We start from the raw sequence: 18,344 nt of genomic DNA, 5'->3' as shown, positions 1-18,344 counted from the left end.
CACCTGCTGGTCCCGCTCACCTGAGGGGGCGGGGTTATTCCCAGCAGCTGGCCGTGACGTCACGTCAGGCTGGACTCCCCGTGTTTGCCCTTCCTGTTCTCAGCTTCAGGTGAAGACCTGGAGCTCAGGTGTGTTCCACTGATAGCGGAACATCTTCAGACCAGGAGCCCAGAACCAGGCAGGAGGCGATGGAGGAGGCAGGAGGCAGGAGGCGGTGCAGGAGGCGGAGTCTCCTTCCTGCGGTGGGATGATGAGAATAAAGTTATAAAATCAGCAGAGCTCTTACAGAAGTGCTGCCTTCCCTCATAATTAGTTCATCTGGAGGACTTTGTGGGGAGGTCCGCTGGCCCAGCAGAACCAGAGCTGGACCCGCTGATCTGAAGGGACCCAGCGGGGATCAGGGAAGCAGACAGCACCTCCTGCTGGGCGCTCACAGCTACTGCAGATGCTCAGAAGACAGGCCCGCGTGGGCCCATCAGAACCATGTTTAGGCCCATCAGAACCATGTTTAGGCCCATCAGAACCACGCTTAGGCCCATCAGAACCACGTTTAGGCCCATCAGAACCATGTTTAGGCCCATCAGAACCACGTTTAGGCCCATCAGAACCATGTTTAGACCCATCAGAACCACGTTTTGGCCCATCAGAACCATGCGTGCTCCCATCAGAACCATGTGTGGGCCCATCAGAACCATGCGTGCTCCCATCAGAACCATGCGTGGACCCATCAGAACCATGTTTAGGCCCATCAGAACCACCTGTTCAGACCTTCACCTCCAGGTGGCGCTGCAGAGCTGGACCCAGCCTCCATGGAGACAGGTTCTGGACCCAGGCTGGTTCTGATGGATCCAGTCAGAGGAACCAGAACCAGATCAGCTGGCTGGCTCCTGTATTCCCTGTTTGTTAAATTATGTTTAAAATAAAATGTTTCTCTTTACCATTGTTATATATTCTGCTTAAAAGGTCTTAATTGAGAGCAAAGAGAAAAACTAAAAGTTCTTTAATGTGGTTCTGAATAAACTTACGCAGTTTCTGCCAAAACAAGCGAACAAATGAGGAAACAAGGACAAATCTTTGGGCTTTTATCCACTGAGCTATATAATACACTGGAGTGCTGTGAAGCCACCTGTGATGCGTGGGCCCATCAGAACCATCACTCAGATCTACAAAGTTCTGGAGCAAGTCCAGATCCATTGGGGAAGCAGTTCAGAACCCAGCCAGAACATCTGAGTGTCACACTAAATGCTGCTCCCCTGGAAACGACGACCTGTAGGAAGCAATTATTGCTCCACTAATGAACGGAGTAATAATCTGATGCCCCACAAACGTCCAAAAGATGGTCCAGAACATCTGGACTTCAGTTCTTGTTTTTCACTTTTCATCCAAAGAGCTGAAGGCCAGTGAGGACGGTTCTGCTAAACTAAACCCATCTGCAGATCAGCCTTCCTGTTGGTGCCGCCGTTAGCCGGACTCACTGCAGACGTTTGGTCCCATGAAGGAAGGAGGGAATGGTTCTGGAACCGACTGGACCTCAGGCTTAATGCTGCACCTCCTTCCCTCCTCTCTCAGCCCACTGATGTTCTCCAGTGGCGGTTCTACTGTGAATTGCTCCCCGGGTGAGACCTCCTCCTAACCCTGAGTTATTTTCAACTAAGACATGTAATTTAAATCCCATATTAAACAGGTTTCCAGAGCTTCCTTTTTTCACCTCAGGAATATCGCCAGAATTAGAAACATTCTGTCCAGGAGTGATGCTGAAAAACTGGTCCATGCATTTGTTACTTCAAGGCTGGACTATTGTAATTCTTTACTATCAGGAAGTCCACAAAATGCAGTTCTGAACTTTCTGTGTCTCTGCTCTGTCTTCTCTAACATAGAAAGTACTCCTGGGTCAATGTGAGCTTCTGTGCTTTCTGTGTCTCTGCTCCGTCTTCTCTAACATAGAAAGTACTCCTGGGTCAATGTGAGCTTCTGTGCTTTCTGTGTCTCTGCTCTGTCTTCTCTAACATAGAAAGTACTCCTGGGTCAATGTGAGCTTCTGAGCTTTCTGTGTCTCTGCTCTGTCTTCTCTAACATAGAAAGTACTCCTGGGTCAATGTGAGCTTCTGTGCTTTCTGTGTCTCTGCTCTGTCTTCTCTAACATAGAAAGTACTCCTGGGTCAATGTGAGCTTCTGAGCTTTCTGTGTCTCTGCTCTGTCTTCTCTAACATAGAAAGTACTCCTGGGTCAATGTGAGCTTCTGTGCTTTCTGTGTCTCTGCTCTGTCTTCTCTAACATAGAAAGTACTCCTGGGTCAATGTGAGCTTCTGAGCTTTCTGTGTCTCTGCTCTGTCTTCTCTACCATAGAAAGTACTCCTGGGTCAATGTGAGCTTCTGAGCTTTCTGTGTCTCTGCTCTGTCTTCTCTAACATAGAAAGTACTCCTGGGTCAATGTGAGCTTCTGAGCTTTCTGTGTCTCTGCTCTGTCTTCTCTAAGCCCCAGTGGGTGGAGGCAGATGAGCGTTCACACTGAGCCTGGTTCTGGTTCTGCTGGAGGTTCTCCTCCCTGTTAAAGGGGAGTTTTCCTCTCCACTGTCGCTTCATGCATGCTCAGTATGAGGGATTGCTGCAAAGCCATCAACAATGCAGACGACTGTCCACTGTGGCTCTACGCTCTTTCAGGAGGAGTGAATGCTGCTTGGAGAGACTTGATGCAACCTGCTGGGTTTCCTTAGAGAGGAAACTTTCTCACCAACCTGGAGGATCTGATGGAACCTGACTTTGGAAAGAGCCTTGATGATGACACATGATATAGAATGTATTGTTTGGTATAAATAAAATTTTATTTGATTGAATATGTTTAAGAGTGCATACTCTGGTTGCTGGTTCACTGCAACTTTTGTTTGCTGTTTAAATCTTGTTTTACTGTCGTTATCGTGCTTTATCTGTAGTGCCCTTGAGTAACCTGAAGGGCGGTTTTCAATTAAATTTAGTTATAAATAATAATAATAATAATAATAATAATAATAATAATAATAATAATAATAATAATATAAAACAATTGTTGCTATGGTCAAGAATTACACCTCTGAAATCAGGGAACAAGGTTTTCAGGTTTGGTGGTTTTCAGTTCCTTCTGATGCAGAGAGAAGCTCCCCCAGGTGGAAGGAGGGAGCCACTACCAATCGATCCCAGAAAAGGCTTACTAGCTGATTACTGGTGTACAGATCGCTATTCGCTGGGACAAAATACAAAAATCCTTCCAGCTGCACAGCGTCTATTACCAGAGGGAGTCACCATCCAGAAAAGGGCTGCTGCTGCCGACAGCGCCGCACATCTGGACGCTCTACCAAAATGAGTTATTTACTAGGAAACATTACAGCAGCAACTAGAGGAAGGCACAGAAAACATCTAGGAATATTTTATATTATTCCACATTAGTGCTTGTTCTATAGTTCTGTTTAGTTAATTAAAACTTCTTGTCATCACAATCAGTTTGTTGGCGTTAAAACCAGACTTCTGGAATTAAACACTAAATAAATCTAATCTGAATTATCGTCGTTTTCAGCATTACATTTTTAAACTCTTTTAACTTAGTAAAAACGTAGGATCTTAGCTTTTTATTGGTTTTATTACAGATTATCATCAGAATTATAGAAAACATGGTTTAGTTTATTCATTTGTTTCAAAGTGAAGGAAAAAGAAAAACTAACAAAGAACAAAAGTGATCAGAAACACAAATAGGCATTAAAAGATTAAATGTAATCAGAAAGTGGATGGTTCTGCAGCAGCTGCAGAGGTCCAGCCCTCCCAGGAGCTGCTGCTCATCTCCACATTCAGTCGGTGCTGTGGTTCCGTTTGGGTCGGCTCTTCTACAGAACCGGACCGGTCCGCCCTGCAGAGAGGATCATCTGGGCCGACCTCCCCTCCATCAGAACCTGCACAGGTCCAGAGTCAGCAGAAGGTCCGCTGACATGCTGGACACCACCTGTTCAGACCTTCACCTCCAGGTGGCGCTGCAGAGCTGGACCCAGCCTCCATGGAGACAGGTTCTGGACCCAGGCTGGTTCTGATGAACCCAGTCAGAGGAACCAGAACCAAACCAGCTGGCTGGCTCCTGTATTCCCTGTTTGTTAAATTATGTTTAAAATAAAATGTTTCTCTTTACCATTGTTATATATTCTGCTTAAAAGGTCTTAATTGAGAGCAAAGAGAAAAACTAAAAGTTCTTTAATGTGGTTCTGAATAAACTTACGCAGTTTCTGCCAAAACAAGCGAACAAATGAGGAAATAAGGACAAATCTTTTGGCTTTTATCCACTGAGCTATATAATACACTGGAGTGCTGTGAAGCCACCAGCCGCCATATTGGTACTCCCCATTTTCCTCCAGTAACTAGGGAATATGTGCGCTACAGCATCGAATAACGAGGATTTTCTCATGTTCAGGGGGGGATTAAAACTTTTAAAATGTCAAATGCCATATACTTTTATGTTATGTTCTAAAAATATCAAGTACTGAGAAAGTCATGTGCTGAAATATTTTACATTTTATATATATATATATATATATATATATATATATATATATATATATATATATATATATATATATATATATATATTTATTTATTATGAATAACATGTAAAATATGTCAGCACCTAATTTCCTAGTAGTTGATAGTGTTAGTACATCCACTGACTGTAGAATTACCTGTGAAACGTTTTCACACAGCCAGAAAACTGCTTGTTGTTGCAACCAAATCCTGTGGGATTCTGGGAGAGTAGGGAGTAGCAAGATGGCGGCCAGTGACTTCAGTTTTTCAGCTAAATCAGCACTCGAGTGAATAAATAGAGATCAGTGGTTTTATCCCGCTGTGATGTCACATTCTGAAGCTTTGTGACATCTCGCGAGATTTCAACGAACACTTTCACCTTTAACTGTTCCAGCCAACCAGAGGGAGGCTGCGCAGGCGTTTGACCAATCACAGCCGGCGCTGGGTTACAGTGGCGCGGAGCGCGCCGCCTCCCTGCCGCAGCGCCTCATTGACTTTGGCTGGAGGCGCGCCGCTCCGTGCCGCAGCAGCGTCGGTGTGCGCCAATCTGCCGCCGCCGCGCCACGGCTGAGATGTGACAGAGGTGCGGCAGGAACCACCGACTCAGAGCAGCGAACGGGACCGAACCAGGGGAACAGAACCGGTCCAGCTTGAACAGTAAGTGCAGCTGGTTCCGGCAGCAACGTCGCTCTCTGCTGTTAGGACGCGCGGTGGGAAACGCGCGCTCGGGGGCGCGGCGCGCCAGATTAGGTTCGGTCTGGTTGTTGGTGCAGAACCCAGGAACCCAGGAGCCTCAGCGGGGCTGTTAGCAGCTCCCGACGGTCGGAACCCGGCCGGTACCGCGCTGCACGGTACCGCTGCTACGGAAACGTCAGCCGCGGCACCGAGGCCCAAATTCCTCCCGCCCCGCTCTTCCTCCTCCACCTTCTCCTTCTCCTGCGGTGTAGACTCCCTTCCACTGGCTCCTCACCTTCTTCTCCTCCTCCTGAGAGACCAACCTGCTGCAGGCCAGGTGACCAGAAGTGACGTCATAGAGCAGGTGAAGCTTTAGCAGTTTAAACCGTGAGGAGAAGACAGCCAGTCCAGCTCAGGGAGGTCAGCAGGCCTCCCTCCATTCTCACAGGTGGAGGAGAACCAGGAGAACCACTCATGCATGGAGAGCTCAGACCAGGATTCAAACCCACAACCCAGCAGTGCTACAGGCCGACACTTCCTGGATGAATCAGCAGAGAGGAGCTCAGCTCAGGTGTTGGTGCTGCTCACCTGCTGCAGGGCTCTGGTCTCCTGCCGTGACTTTATGAGTTTCTACGCCAGAAGCTCTCTGGCTGCACACCAACGTCTTCCTAATCATTTATGGCGTTATTATATTTCATTTCTGTGTTTTACATTCTGCTCTGTGAGTAAACGAAGCGTTTTGTGTGACCCGAGGTACGATGTTGTCCAGGCATGCAACGAGTAAAGGAGGAGCAGCAATGGAGCCCCCAGACATTTATACGTCGTTATAATGATGTTATTATAATTTTATAACATTATTATAACATTATAACAACATTATAACATCTTTATAATGTCGTTATAATGTTGTTATAATAATGTTATAACATCATCATAACTATGTTATAATGTTGTTATAATGATGTTATAACATTATTATAACATCTTTATAATGTCGTTATAATTTTATAACATTATTATAACATTATAACAACATTATAACATAGCTATGATGATGTTATAACATTATTATAACAACATTATAACATCTTTATAATGTCGTCATAATGACGTTACACATTATAACAACATTATAACATCATTATAACTACTTTATGATGACGTTATAACATAATAACAACATTATAACATCATTATAACTACTTTATGATGACGTTATAACATTATAACAACATTATAACAACATTATAACATAGTTATAATGTTGTTATAATGTCATCATAATGACGTTATAACAACATTATAACTACTTTATGATGACGTTATAACATAATAACAACATTATAACATCATTATAACTACTTTATGATGACGTTATAACATTATTATAACAACATTATAACATCATTATAACTACTTTATGATGATGTTATAATAAATAATGAAAAGCAGAAGCTCCTGTTCTTTACCTGTTGAAGGTGACCTCCGTACATCTGGTCTGTTCTGTGAATCTGTCCCAATCCATGAGGCGTCTTCTCTGAGTCGCTCCACCACGCCACCTCCAATATGGCGGCGCTGTGTGACTCAGCGTTCAGCGCGGGTCTACGTACACGTGTCTGTGATGGAGGCGGGCGAGTAGGCAGTGGCCAGCGGAGGACGAACACCTGGTGTAGATAGTTTTATTTGAAGACACGTAGATGGAGTTTTGGACCAGTCTTACGTTAATCTGCATTATCTAAGCCATTACAGGCCTTTGTTGGGCAGTAGTATAAAGCTTGTTACTCCACATTACTCCAGACATTTGAATTGAGAAAGCTTTCTGGATGGGAAGAGAAACGTCTTCAAACTTTGGAAAAAAAGTCCAGTTGTTTTGTTTTTTAACTTTTTTGGATACATTTTTGGGTTTTCTTTTTAATAGTCAAAATTCAATCAAATTTTATTTCTATATCACCAATTAACATCACATCATCTCAAGTCTCTTTCCAAAGTCAGACTCCATCAGATCCTCCAGGTTGGTGAGAAAGTTTCCTCTCTAAGGAAACCCAGCAGGTTGCATCAAGTCTCTCCAAGCAGCATTCACTCCTCCTGAAAGAGCGTAGAGCCACAGTGGACAGTCGTCTGCATTGTTGATGGCTTTGCAGCAATCCCTCATACTGAGCATGCATGAAGCGACAGTGGAGAGGAAAACTCCCCTTTAACAGGGAGGAGAACCTCCAGCAGAACCAGAACCAGGCTCAGTGTGAACCCTCATCTGCCTCCACCCACTGGGGCTTAGAGAAGACAGAGCAGAGACACAGAAAGCTCAGAAGCTCACATTGACCCAGGAGTACTTTCTATGTTAGAGAAGACAGAGCAGAGACACAGAAAGCACAGAAGCTCACATTGACCCAGGAGTACTTTCTATGTTAGAGAAGACAGAGCAGAGACACAGAAAGCACAGAAGCTCACATTGACCCAGGAGTACTTTCTATGTTAGAGAAGACAGAGCAGAGACACAGAAAGCACAGAAGCTCACATTGACCCAGGAGTACTTTCTATGTTAGAGAAGACAGAGCAGAGACAGAGAAAGCACAGAAGCTCACATTGACCCAGGAGTACTTTCTATGTTAGAGAAGACAGAGCAGAGACACAGAAAGCTCAGAAGCTCACATTGACCCAGGAGTACTTTCTATGTTAGAGAAGACAGAGCAGAGACACAGAAAGCACAGAAGCTCACATTGACCCAGGAGTACTTTCTATGGTAGAGAAGACAGAGCAGAGACACAGAAAGCACAGAAGCTCACATTGACCCAGGAGTACTTTCTATGTTAGAGAAGACAGAGCAGAGACACAGAAAGCTCAGAAGCTCACATTGAACCAGGAGTACTTTCTATGTTAGAGAAGACAGAGCAGAGACACAGAAAGCTCAGAAGCTCACATTGACCCAGGAGTACTTTCTATGTTAGAGAAGACAGAGCAGAGACACAGAAAGCTCAGAAGCTCACATTGAACCAGGAGTACTTTCTATGTTAGAGAAGACAGAGCAGAGACACAGAAAGCACAGAAGCTCACATTGAACCAGGAGTACTTTCTATGTTAGAGAAGACAGAGCAGAGACACAGAAAGCACAGAAGCTCACATTGACCCAGGAGTACTTTCTAAGTTAGAGAAGACAGAGCAGAGACACAGAAAGCACAGAAGCTCACATTGACCCAGGAGTACTTTCTAAGTTAGAGAAGACAGAGCAGAGACACAGAAAGCACAGAAGCTCACATTGACCCAGGAGTACTTTCTATGTTAGATGGTAATAGAGGATGATCTGCCTCCCCTGATGATGTCACAGCTAACAGAACGCCAGACCAGGTGTACCTTCTATGAAGAGAAAAATTTTAGAACAAAACGTTAAAAGCTGAAATAACAACAAACAATGCAGAGTGGAGAGCAGTATTGACTTTATAAAGAGCCTTTAGTTGATATGCTGTGAATTGGTGCTATATAAATAAAACTGAAGTGAAGTGAATTGAAAATAGGAGGGAGGCCGTGTGGGACATGACACTAGAGAGGAGGACGAGGGGTACCAGAGACTGCTGATCAGGACCTACACCACTACATCGTTGTAAGTGTTGACCAGACGGGATATTTAGTCCCTCCAGGAAGTTCTGGGTCTTCCCCGGGTCTCCTCCCAGAGGAACCAGGGGACATCCTGGGGACATCCACCTGGACGGACTCCTTTCAATGTGGAGAGGGAACCCAGGATCACTTTCTTTGGGTCCTGATCCAGACCTCACGGCCTGGAGTGGGTCAGAGCGCAGACCGAGCAGTAAATGGAGAGCTCAGCTCCTTCTTCACCTCCACAGACTGGATCAGCGCTGGTACTGCTGCAGGAGAAGCTCCGCCCCCCCATCACTGGTCCCCCCCCCCCCCCATCACTGGTCCCCCCCCATCACTGGGCAACAGCATACCAAGATAGAATACCAAACAATGCATTCTATAATAAATATCATTACACAAGCTAATTCTGTTATCCGGGTCATCACAACAGCAAACGGGCTTAAATTGGAGGCAACCAGACTTTTGCGTATAGTATTAATAGTAATAATAATAATAATTATTATTATTATTGTTGTTGTAAAACATGTTATTTAATTTTTATTTGTACTTTTTTAGTAAATAGTTTAATAATACCATTAGTTTTTCATGTGTACATTTTGACGTAATTTTTATATAATTTTATCTCATTTAAAAAAGTGACATGTTGAAATGCTTTAAATTAATCTACTGCTGCTCCTTTAATCTGAGAATGAACTAATTTTAAATCTGTATTTTATTGTTACTTTCTGCTGTTATTTCGGTGCTGATCCAGCTGAACTTATTTCTATTCTTTCCATTTTTCCACAGCCATAATTCCTGTAACTTGACCCTGCTCTTATTCTGAAGGTCTCTCTTCCGGTCGTCTCGACCATTTAATCCTTCCTCTCGGAGCTCCGTGTCCCGGCGGCGGCTTCCTGTTATTGTCACGGCCCGCTCCGGTGGATCTCCCTGTTTAACGGCGGAATCTCGGTGAGTGGTCGAACCCCGGCTCGGTTCTGGTGCCTCGGCGGCCAGGCCCGGCTTTTTATTCTGACAGTTCCCGCCGGGGAGGAGAGCCGCTGGTCCTGCTTCCTGACAGCCGCCCGGCCCCGGAACTCCTGTGAGAAAAAGCCCGTTTTTACCCGTCGAGGCCGGGCGGCCCGGAGGAGCGGCTTTAGCCGCGGGTCGGTATGGTTCCGGAACCACGTCGGTGTTTGGGTCGGTTCGGCTTCCTGCTGTCAGAGATCAAGTGTTGCAATAAGAGAGAAAATGCGCTTTAATGATGGAGCCCAGCGTGTCGCCCCCTGGCGGCCACGCGGGGAACAGCAGGCTGACAGGAAGTGGAGGGAGGCGTTCAGTGACGGATCCAGAACCGATCCCCGACCAGACCCGTTGATCCAGAACCGATCCCCGACCAGACCCGTTGATCCAGAACCGACCTGAGCGCAGATCATCCCAGTGCTGAGTGGCTGATATGGGCCAGCTGGAGGAACCGAGCACAGCTGGATGTTTTGAAGGCCGCTGAGGGAGGAAGGAGCTCTGGCTGACCAATCAGAGTGATCTGATGCTGACCAATCAGAGGCAGAGGTCCAGATGTTTGCTTGTGGTCAGATGGGCTCTGTGGTGTGAAGCAGAAGCTGCTGGTGTCTTGGTTCTGATGGTTCTGATGGTTCTGATGGTTCTGATGGTCTCACCTGTGCAGGTGAAGCTGAGCTTGCAGCTGATGCAGGTGCAGAGAAGCTTTTCTCCATCAGACACATTTAATAAACCCAGGATGTGATGAAGCCATGTTGGACCTGAACATGAAGGCCTGCTGAGATATGAGCTGCATCACTGAACTAGTTAATGATCACTAAACCGGTTAATGATCACTAAACCGGTTAATGATCACTAAACCGGTTAATGATCACTAAACTAGTTAATGATCACTGAACTAGTTAATGATCACTGAACTAGTTAATGATCACTAAACCGGTTAATGATCACTAAACTAGTTAATGATCACTGAACTAGTTAATGATCACTGAACTAGTTAATGATCACTAAACTAGTTAATGATCACTAAACCGGTTAATGATCACTAAACCGGTTAATGATCACTAAACTAGTTAATGATCACTGAACTAGTTAATGATCACTGAACTAGTTAATGATCACTAAACTAGTTAATGATCACTAAACCGGTTATAAACCGGTTATAAACAACCCAGAACCCAGAACCAGCCGGACCGATACCAGGAACGGGGCAGCAGCCTCCATTTCCCAAATGGTTCTGGGTCCAACAGAACCGGTTTTAAACCAACACCGGAGCACAGAACTGTCAGAAAACATGGTTCTGTCACGGTTCTATCGAATCTCTATCACGGTTCTATCACGGTTCTGTTGTAGTAAACAGAGGTCCGTTCCTACGGGCTCCTCAGGAACCGTGTATTGTCCCTAGGAGTTCCTCAGGGTCGTGTCCTCGGCCTCCTGGACTGATGCTGGGGGGGGGGGGGGGGGTGATGTGTGTGTGTGGGGGGGGGGGGGGGGGGGGTGCTCCAGAACCTGATGACTTTAGGCTTTGAAACAGTAAAAGTGTTTAAGGCACTGGGGATGTCTTGGACTTTAACAGCACGACTTTTGATGTTCTACCCAGACTGTAAACTTAGAACTTAGAACATGTATCATTAAAAAGTAGGTTCTCTCCATCGTTCTCTAGACTCAACGTCTCTCTCTCTGAACGTACTGAGCTGCAGCAGCCAATCAGATTAACCAGATGTTAACAGAAGTTCTGAATGTTCTGGACTAACGTTCTCCAGAGGAGAACTGTTCTGTAAGATAAGTTTAATGTTAGGCTTTTATAAGGCCAGGTGTTCTGGTTTCATCACGTTTTGAGATGAATTCTGATCTAAAAACAACACCTGCTCTAATATTTACATTATTATTTACATTATTTACTAAACTAGTGTGAGGCGGAGGTGGTGAGACTAGTTAAAGCGCTTTACTAGTACAGCCATTTACCAGGTTAACGACTGGGACTTGGTTTAACTCCAGACTCAGACTGTAGATAAAGACCTGAGGCTTTGGTACCACCTGCGTCTGGACCTGCCAGAACCGGACCTGCCAGAACCGGACCTGCCAGAACCGGACCTGCCAGAACCGGACCTGCCAGAACCGGACCCACATTATCCCTGATGGGTTGGTTATAGTGAAGCAAACCAGTAATGGACCAACAGTTAACTGGTTATTATTGGTTATTAGATTAAAGTTTGTTCACTCCGGTTAACTGAGGGTGGCCGCCGTCCAGCAGGGGGCGCTGCTGACGTTCTAAAGCAGAGCCACCCCGCAGTAGAAAGAGAAAAGAGGAATGGCGCCGCCATCTTGGATGGGTCTCCCCTGCTCCAGGCTGGCACAGCAGCCAACGGGAATAAAGGCAGAGGGAGAAACGTTACGCTACACTAACCAGGGAGAAGAACTGCAGGAGGTTCTGCAGGAACCAACAGATGCACCATAGTTTTATGCTTTTTAACTTTTTATTGTTCTATTTCACCATCAAAGGCTGAATCACAGTGACAAATGAAATATTCTTGATTCTTGATGACGTTGTACCCTGGAGTTATAGAGGTAGTTGAGATCAAATATTTTTCTCTAGCCAATTATGGAACTATAATTAGTTTTTAGATTAAATGCATTAATTAATTTAATGTAATAGACACTGCTGAAAACATAAAGGGAACATTAAATTACAGCCTGGATCTGACTGAATGAAATATTCTTATTAAACACTGTGTTCTTTACATAGAATGTTCTGACAACCAAATCATAGGAAATTATAAATAAAATCACATTTATTAACCCATGGAGGTCTGGATCTGGAGCCACGCTCACAGTTAAAGCAGAGAAACTCTACAGGAGCCATCTTTGATGTGAAGTTCTTAAACCAGTCAGAATGAGGCTCCACCTGCCTGCAGGACCTCCCTACACCTGGGCAGCTCCTGAGGAGGTGGAGGATGTTCTCCTCCTCCCACACCTGGACTAACACCTCCTGGACGGTCTGTGGATGGAGACGTGATGTCCCACATGTGCTCAGTGGGATCCAGGTGTGGACCAGTGAGAACCTCCTTCCACCTGTGAAGGTCTCAGGTTACCAGAGGAGAACCGGCCATCTTGGTGTTCTCTGGTAAACGTCCTGCAGGGTGTGACCTCCCTCATGGAGTCTGTTTCTGATCATCTGAGCAGACACACGTGACCTCCTGGATGGAGGTCCTCCTGCAGGGCTCTGGCAGCGCTCCTCCTGGTCCTCCTTGCTCAAAGGCAGAGGCAGGGTGGTTGTCCTCCTATGACCTCCTCCACGTCTCCTGGCCTGTCTCCTGGTAGCGCCTCCATGCTCTGGACCTTCTGCTGCACTGAGGCTCCATCCTGGAGGAGCTGCAGCACCTGAGCCACCTGTGTGGGTTAGACTCCGCCTCCTGCTGCCACCAGAGAGAGAATATGAATAAACTGGCTGGCAGAGTCTGAAAAGTTGCTAAATGTTGGCAACAGTGTTGATCAACGTAGGCGAGGCGCAGAACGTTAGCCCCGCCCACCAGTCCCCTCGCCGTGTCTCCTAAGGAGAAGCTCAGCAACCAAAGTTGTTTTGGGTGGACACCTTAAAGCTAAGCTACCGCTGAGGAACCGTCTTTCCCTCGCAGGGCGGCGGGTTTAGGCGCTTTCAGGATAAAATGGCCGCCGCGGCAGGCGGTGTTAGCTTGTGAGGCTAACGCCCGTTTAGTCGGTGGAATGACTCAAAGTCGTCTGGAGAGACGAGAGAACACGTGAGGTTCTTCTGATGAAGGCTCCTCAGACTTTCTGTCTTCCCTGACCCAGCGCCACCGTGTGGCAACGTTTAGGTTAATAGGACCATTTTAATATATTTATTTAACTGATCATGGATGATTTTTAGGATGTCAGCTAAATAGCTCCTTCAGCCGGTCTGCCTGGCGGAGCAGAGTCAGCTTCTCAACCACAGCACACTGATGGGCTGTTTAGTTATATTTTATAAATATGTCCATGTTTTATAATGGGAGAAAAACACAAGTTTGGTTTATTCAGTCAGTATTTAATACAGGTGGAACAATAAACTGTTAAATTATAAAATTCAGCATAAAAAATGAGCCGTTCTGGAGAGAAAAGTCGTGTTTTTAGGAAATGAATCGTTAGTGGATGGATGAGGCCAGTCAGCTGCAGATGAAGCCGTTAATTACCATCAGCAGTGAAGGGTCTCCCTGCTGAGGCAGGAACAGGAACCCAGCTCTCAGGCGGTTCTGGGTTCCTGACAGAACCGACAGGAACCGTTCTGGGTTCCTGACAGAACGGTTGGAACCCAGAACCGCCTGGAAGAGCTGCAGCCTTACCTGGGGGCTGATCGGTGCGTCTGGTTGGACTCGCTCTGGTCACAGACGGGTAGCCCTGGACCGGTGCTGGTACCAGTGCCGGTACCGGTGCACGGTGGGGGGCTGGTACCGGTGCTGGTACCAGCACCAGTAGCGGTACCGGTGGGGGGCGGGTTGTTGTGTCACATGACGTACGCGGCCCGTCACTGACCCGCTCTTCCTCCCCGCAGCGCCTCCTCCTGGCCTTTCCTCCTGCGGGACGCGGCGGGCGCCATGGAGGACTCGGAGACGGAGCTGACGGTGTCGGAGGCGGACGCTCTGGGCGCGGACTTCATCACGGTGGAGCTGGACACGCAGCCCATCGAGTACGTGGTGAAGTGGGCCGAGGTGGGCTCCAAGTTCACCATCTCCTGCGTGAAGAAGGACTCTGAGGAGGCGGAGCTGACGGCGGACCAGCTGAAGATGGAGGCCGACGAGGCCTTCTTCGCCCCCTACGAGGAGGTCTACCCCTGCGAGGTGACGGAGCAGAGCGTGGAGATAAAGACCGACTCCGACGACGAGGAGGAGGAGGAGGAGGACGACGAAGAGGAGGCCCAGGTGCTGCTGGAGCCGGGCGGCCCGCCGGACGGCGAGGCGGACCTGGACCAGGACTACTACGAGCCGGAGGGCCGCCAGTACCGCTGCAACTACTGCGGCAAGAGCTACAGCCACGCCTCCAGCCTGTACCGGCACCAGCAGACCCATACGGGCAAGACGGGGGGCCCCGTGGTGCCCAAGAGGACGCTGGGGCCCGCCCACCAGGACGCCCGCTACACCTGCACCCACTGTGGCATGAGCTTCAAAGGCAGCAGGTGAGTCCGTCTGGGTCCCTGTGGGTCCCTGTGAGTCCCTCTGGGTCCCTGTGGGTCCCTGTGGGTCCGTCTGGGTCCCTCTGGGTCCCTGTGGGTCCCTCTGAGTCCCTCTGAGTCCCTCTGGGTCCCTCTGAGTCCCTCTGAGTCCCTGTGGGTCCCTGTGGGTCCCTCAGAGTCCGGTTCTGGATAGTGTTGCCCTGATACCATCTGTTTGAAATTAATGTGTATAAATGAAGAACTGCATATTAGGGCAGTAGAACTGTCTGGAATGGGAGACAATAGTTTAATAAACTTTTGGCTCTTAAAGGCCAAAATAGTGCGACATTGGTGAAATTATAACAATTATAACAATTATAATAGTAGTCAGGAGAGAGAGAAGGCTGAATTCACGTGACAAACAGAATGGTATCGGGTTAGGGTTAACCTCTGACGGTTCTGATGGTTCTGATGGTTTAACGGTTCTGATGGTTTAACGATTCTAACGGTTCTGACTCTTCTGATGGTTCTGATGGTTCTGACTGTTCTGATGGTTTAACGGTTCTGACGGTTCTGACGGTTCTGACCCGTTTGCTGTCCCCTCAGGATGCTGGGCAGCCACCTGCGGCTCCACGGGAAGCGGCGCATCCACCCCTGCAACATCTGCGGTAAGGAGTTCAACCACAGCTCCAGCCTGTCTCGCCACCGCCTCATCCACAAGAAGGGCAAGGGCCTCGCCAAGGGCCCCGCCCCGCCTGGCCCCGCCCCTCCTGGCCTGGCCCCGCCCACCGCCCCGCCCCCCGCCCTGCGCCACACGCTCAAGGTCGGCGCCAAGAGCAAGAAGGCCCGGAAGCAGCAGCAGCAGCATGTGGCCACCGCCATCATCCAGAGCCCTGCGGGGGGGGCGGGGGGGGCGGGGGGGGGGGATAAGTTCTACGCCTGCCCGCAGTGCGACATGAGCTTCAGGACGTCCACGCTGCTCTCCAAGCACCAGGTGAGCCACGTCAAGGAGCTGCTGGACAGCTACACGCCCGGCAAGGAGAACCTGGGCGAGAGCTCGTCCGACCTGAAGATACGCCTCAAGCTCTGCTCCCGCGACAAGCCCAACTTCTACACGCTGTGCAAGAAGAACCGGCGCCGCCGGGGGGGGCGGCCCCCCAAGCGCGCCGCCGAGGACGCCGCCGCCGCCAGGGGAGCCGCACGCCACGCCTGCGACCAGTGCGGGAAGAGCTTCGGCCACGCCTCCAAGCTGGTCCGGCACCGGCAGACGCACGGCGCCGCCGCCGGCCCGCCCAAGCTCCTCCACGCCAAGTCCGGGCCGGGCGGCGCCAAGACCAAGACCTACATGTGCGCGGCGTGCAACAAGACCTTCGTGCACTCCTCCAGCTTCTCCCGCCACAAGAAGGCCCACCTGCTGGCCGCCACCAAGAGCCCGCCCGCCGTGGACGAGACCGCGCCGCTGGAGTCCGACTCCGACTGAGGCGCCCGCCCCGGACCGGGTCGGCCGGCCCGGGACCCCGTCTGGGTCGGTTCTGGACCGCTGCCGACTGGTTCTGGACCGGTTCTGGGGACCAGTTATGTTCTGAACCTTTTGGGATTTCTAGTTGTCCAGGTTTCAGGGACTACGACTTGTTCTTCTGTGTAGATAGCGGCAGGAAGTCCATATATGGTTGTTGGTCGGCGGGTTCCCATATATGGTCAGAAGTGACCTCTAGCTTCCTGCTTGGCGGAATGGGTTTAGAGTAAAGCACCTGTCGAGGGCCCCGCCCCGCCCCACCCCTCCAACAGTCACGCCTCGGCTTGCACGGCATCATGGGAAATGGAGTCAAAGCCAGCAGATCACTCTCCAGTGACCCGGCTGCTGATTGGACAAGAGGAAATTAACCCGATTTATATGTGTGACGTGATTGGCGACCATCAGCAGCGCGCTGAACCCGGATTGGTCTGAAGGTTCCACCTAAATCTCTACAAAATAAAAGCGTTTCCTGTGGATGCCCCGCCCCTTTCACTTTTGTGTTCCTGCTCGTCGACACTTTGTTTTACTGCGTGAATTGGAGTTAATTTAATTGTGATTTATTTATAAATGTGTGGGCGCCCCACCCGCTGTGTAGAAGAGAAGCACCCCCCCCCCCCCCCCCCCCCCCCCATTGTGTTGCTTTGTTTGGGTTTGGTTCTGCAGGTAGAAAGAGCGACGTTCATCATTGTATCGTGTTTCATTTAGAATACACCTGTTCACCTGTTCTGTCCGCCGTTTTGTAATAAATCATAAAACTACTTCCTGTCTGCTTCCACTTCCTGCTCGTCTAAAAACACTTCCTGGTTCAGGAACGCGCTCTTACTTTGAAGGGGAGCTGCAGCTCTCTGGTCATCAGGCAGACGAGGAGGAGGAGCTTAGCGGCGTACTGGGCTGTGATTGGTCGGCTGGAGCAGGAAGTGACGAAGGTGAGTTTGTAGTCCGTCTGGAACTACAGGAGCGACTGACCAGGAGCAGCCGGACGGAACCGGACCGGGTTCAGGACCAGCAGGAGTCTTGGACGATCCAGATGGAACCTGATTTCCTTTCTGGTAGAACCTAGACGGGGTTCTCGAGATAAAACATTAATCCATGAGCTCGTTAATGTCCTGTTCATGTTGTCACGGCAACAACGCTTTTCATCCCCGGGGCAGAACTCCAGGACCGGCAGAGGAATGTTCTCCTGTTCCCCTGGGTTCTCCTGTTCTCCTGGGTTCTCCTTTTTTTCTGGGTTCTCCTTTTCTCTTGGGTTCCCTTTTCTCCTGGGCTCCCTGTTCTCCTGGGTTCTCTTGGGTTCCCTGTTCCCCTGGGTTCTCCTTTTCTGCTGGGTTCCCTGTTCCCCTGGGTTCTCCTTTTTTTCTGGGTTCTCCTTTTCTCCTGGGTTCTCTGTTCTCCTGGGTTCCCCTTTTTTTTCTGGGTTCTCCTGTTCTCCTGGGTTCTCTGTTCTCCTGGGTTCCCCTTTTTTTCTGGGTTCTCCTGTTCTCCTGGGTTCCCTGAACCCCAGAACCCCGACCAGAACCCCGACCAGAACCAGCAGCAGCTTTGCTGCAGAGCAGTGAGGAGGTTCTGCACAGGTAGAAACACGGAGGAAACTGTTCTGATGGACCTCCTGCCAGAACCTGGGTCCAGGAGGGAGGTCAGCTGCAGCAGCCAACCAGGAGGTGATGGAGGTGCAGAAGGTGGAACCTCCTCTGTGATGGAGGCCGACCCGTGTTTCTAAAACCCACAACCATCTGCAGGGTCTCCAACCTCTGAGGAGATGGTGTTCTCCACCGGCCTCTGAGGAGATGGTGTTCTCCACCGGCCTCTGAGGAGATGGTGTTCTCCACCGGCCTCTGAGGAGATGGTGTTCTCCACCGGCCTCTGAGGAGATGGTGTTCTCCACCGGCCTCTGAG

At 49.0% G+C, this 18,344-nt stretch overlaps 1 protein-coding gene across 3 annotated transcripts; it reads left to right on the top strand.

The window, feature by feature from the left end:
* The first annotated feature begins 5,037 nt into the window (after positions 1-5,037).
* Positions 5,038-17,210, top strand: LOC110368017 (zinc finger protein 135). 3 transcript variants are annotated; one of them, XM_036126600.1, is made up of 4 exons: positions 5,038-5,190; positions 9,625-9,747; positions 14,339-14,959; positions 15,542-17,210. In XM_036126600.1, exons 3-4 carry the CDS (start codon positions 14,382-14,384, stop codon positions 16,413-16,415), a joined length of 1,452 nt encoding a protein of 483 aa, XP_035982493.1. In that variant the 5' UTR covers positions 5,038-5,190; positions 9,625-9,747; positions 14,339-14,381; the 3' UTR covers positions 16,416-17,210. The 3 variants fall into 3 exon arrangements, with proteins under 3 accessions (XP_035982493.1, XP_035982492.1, XP_035982491.1); XM_036126599.1 differs by having other exon boundaries at positions 9,586-9,747; XM_036126598.1 differs by having other exon boundaries at positions 5,038-5,779.
* The last annotated feature ends 1,134 nt before the right edge of the window (positions 17,211-18,344 follow it).

The sequence above is a fragment of the Fundulus heteroclitus genome, chromosome 22 (genome assembly GCF_011125445.2).
Source record: "Fundulus heteroclitus isolate FHET01 chromosome 22, MU-UCD_Fhet_4.1, whole genome shotgun sequence".
NCBI lineage: Eukaryota > Metazoa > Chordata > Actinopteri > Cyprinodontiformes > Fundulidae > Fundulus > Fundulus heteroclitus.
This window is presented reverse-complemented; position numbering and strand designations above follow the sequence as displayed.

Excerpts from the sequence above, each read along its gene's own strand:
- LOC110368017 (XM_036126598.1), top strand. The coding sequence starts at position 5,751 with ATGAATCAGCAGAGAGGAGCTCAGCTCAG. Across the intron at positions 9,748-14,338 it reads TGTTTAACGGCGGAATCTCG|CGCCTCCTCCTGGCCTTTCC; the intron begins GTGAGTGGTCGA and ends TCCTCCCCGCAG. Across the intron at positions 14,960-15,541 it reads ATGAGCTTCAAAGGCAGCAG|GATGCTGGGCAGCCACCTGC; the intron begins GTGAGTCCGTCT and ends CTGTCCCCTCAG.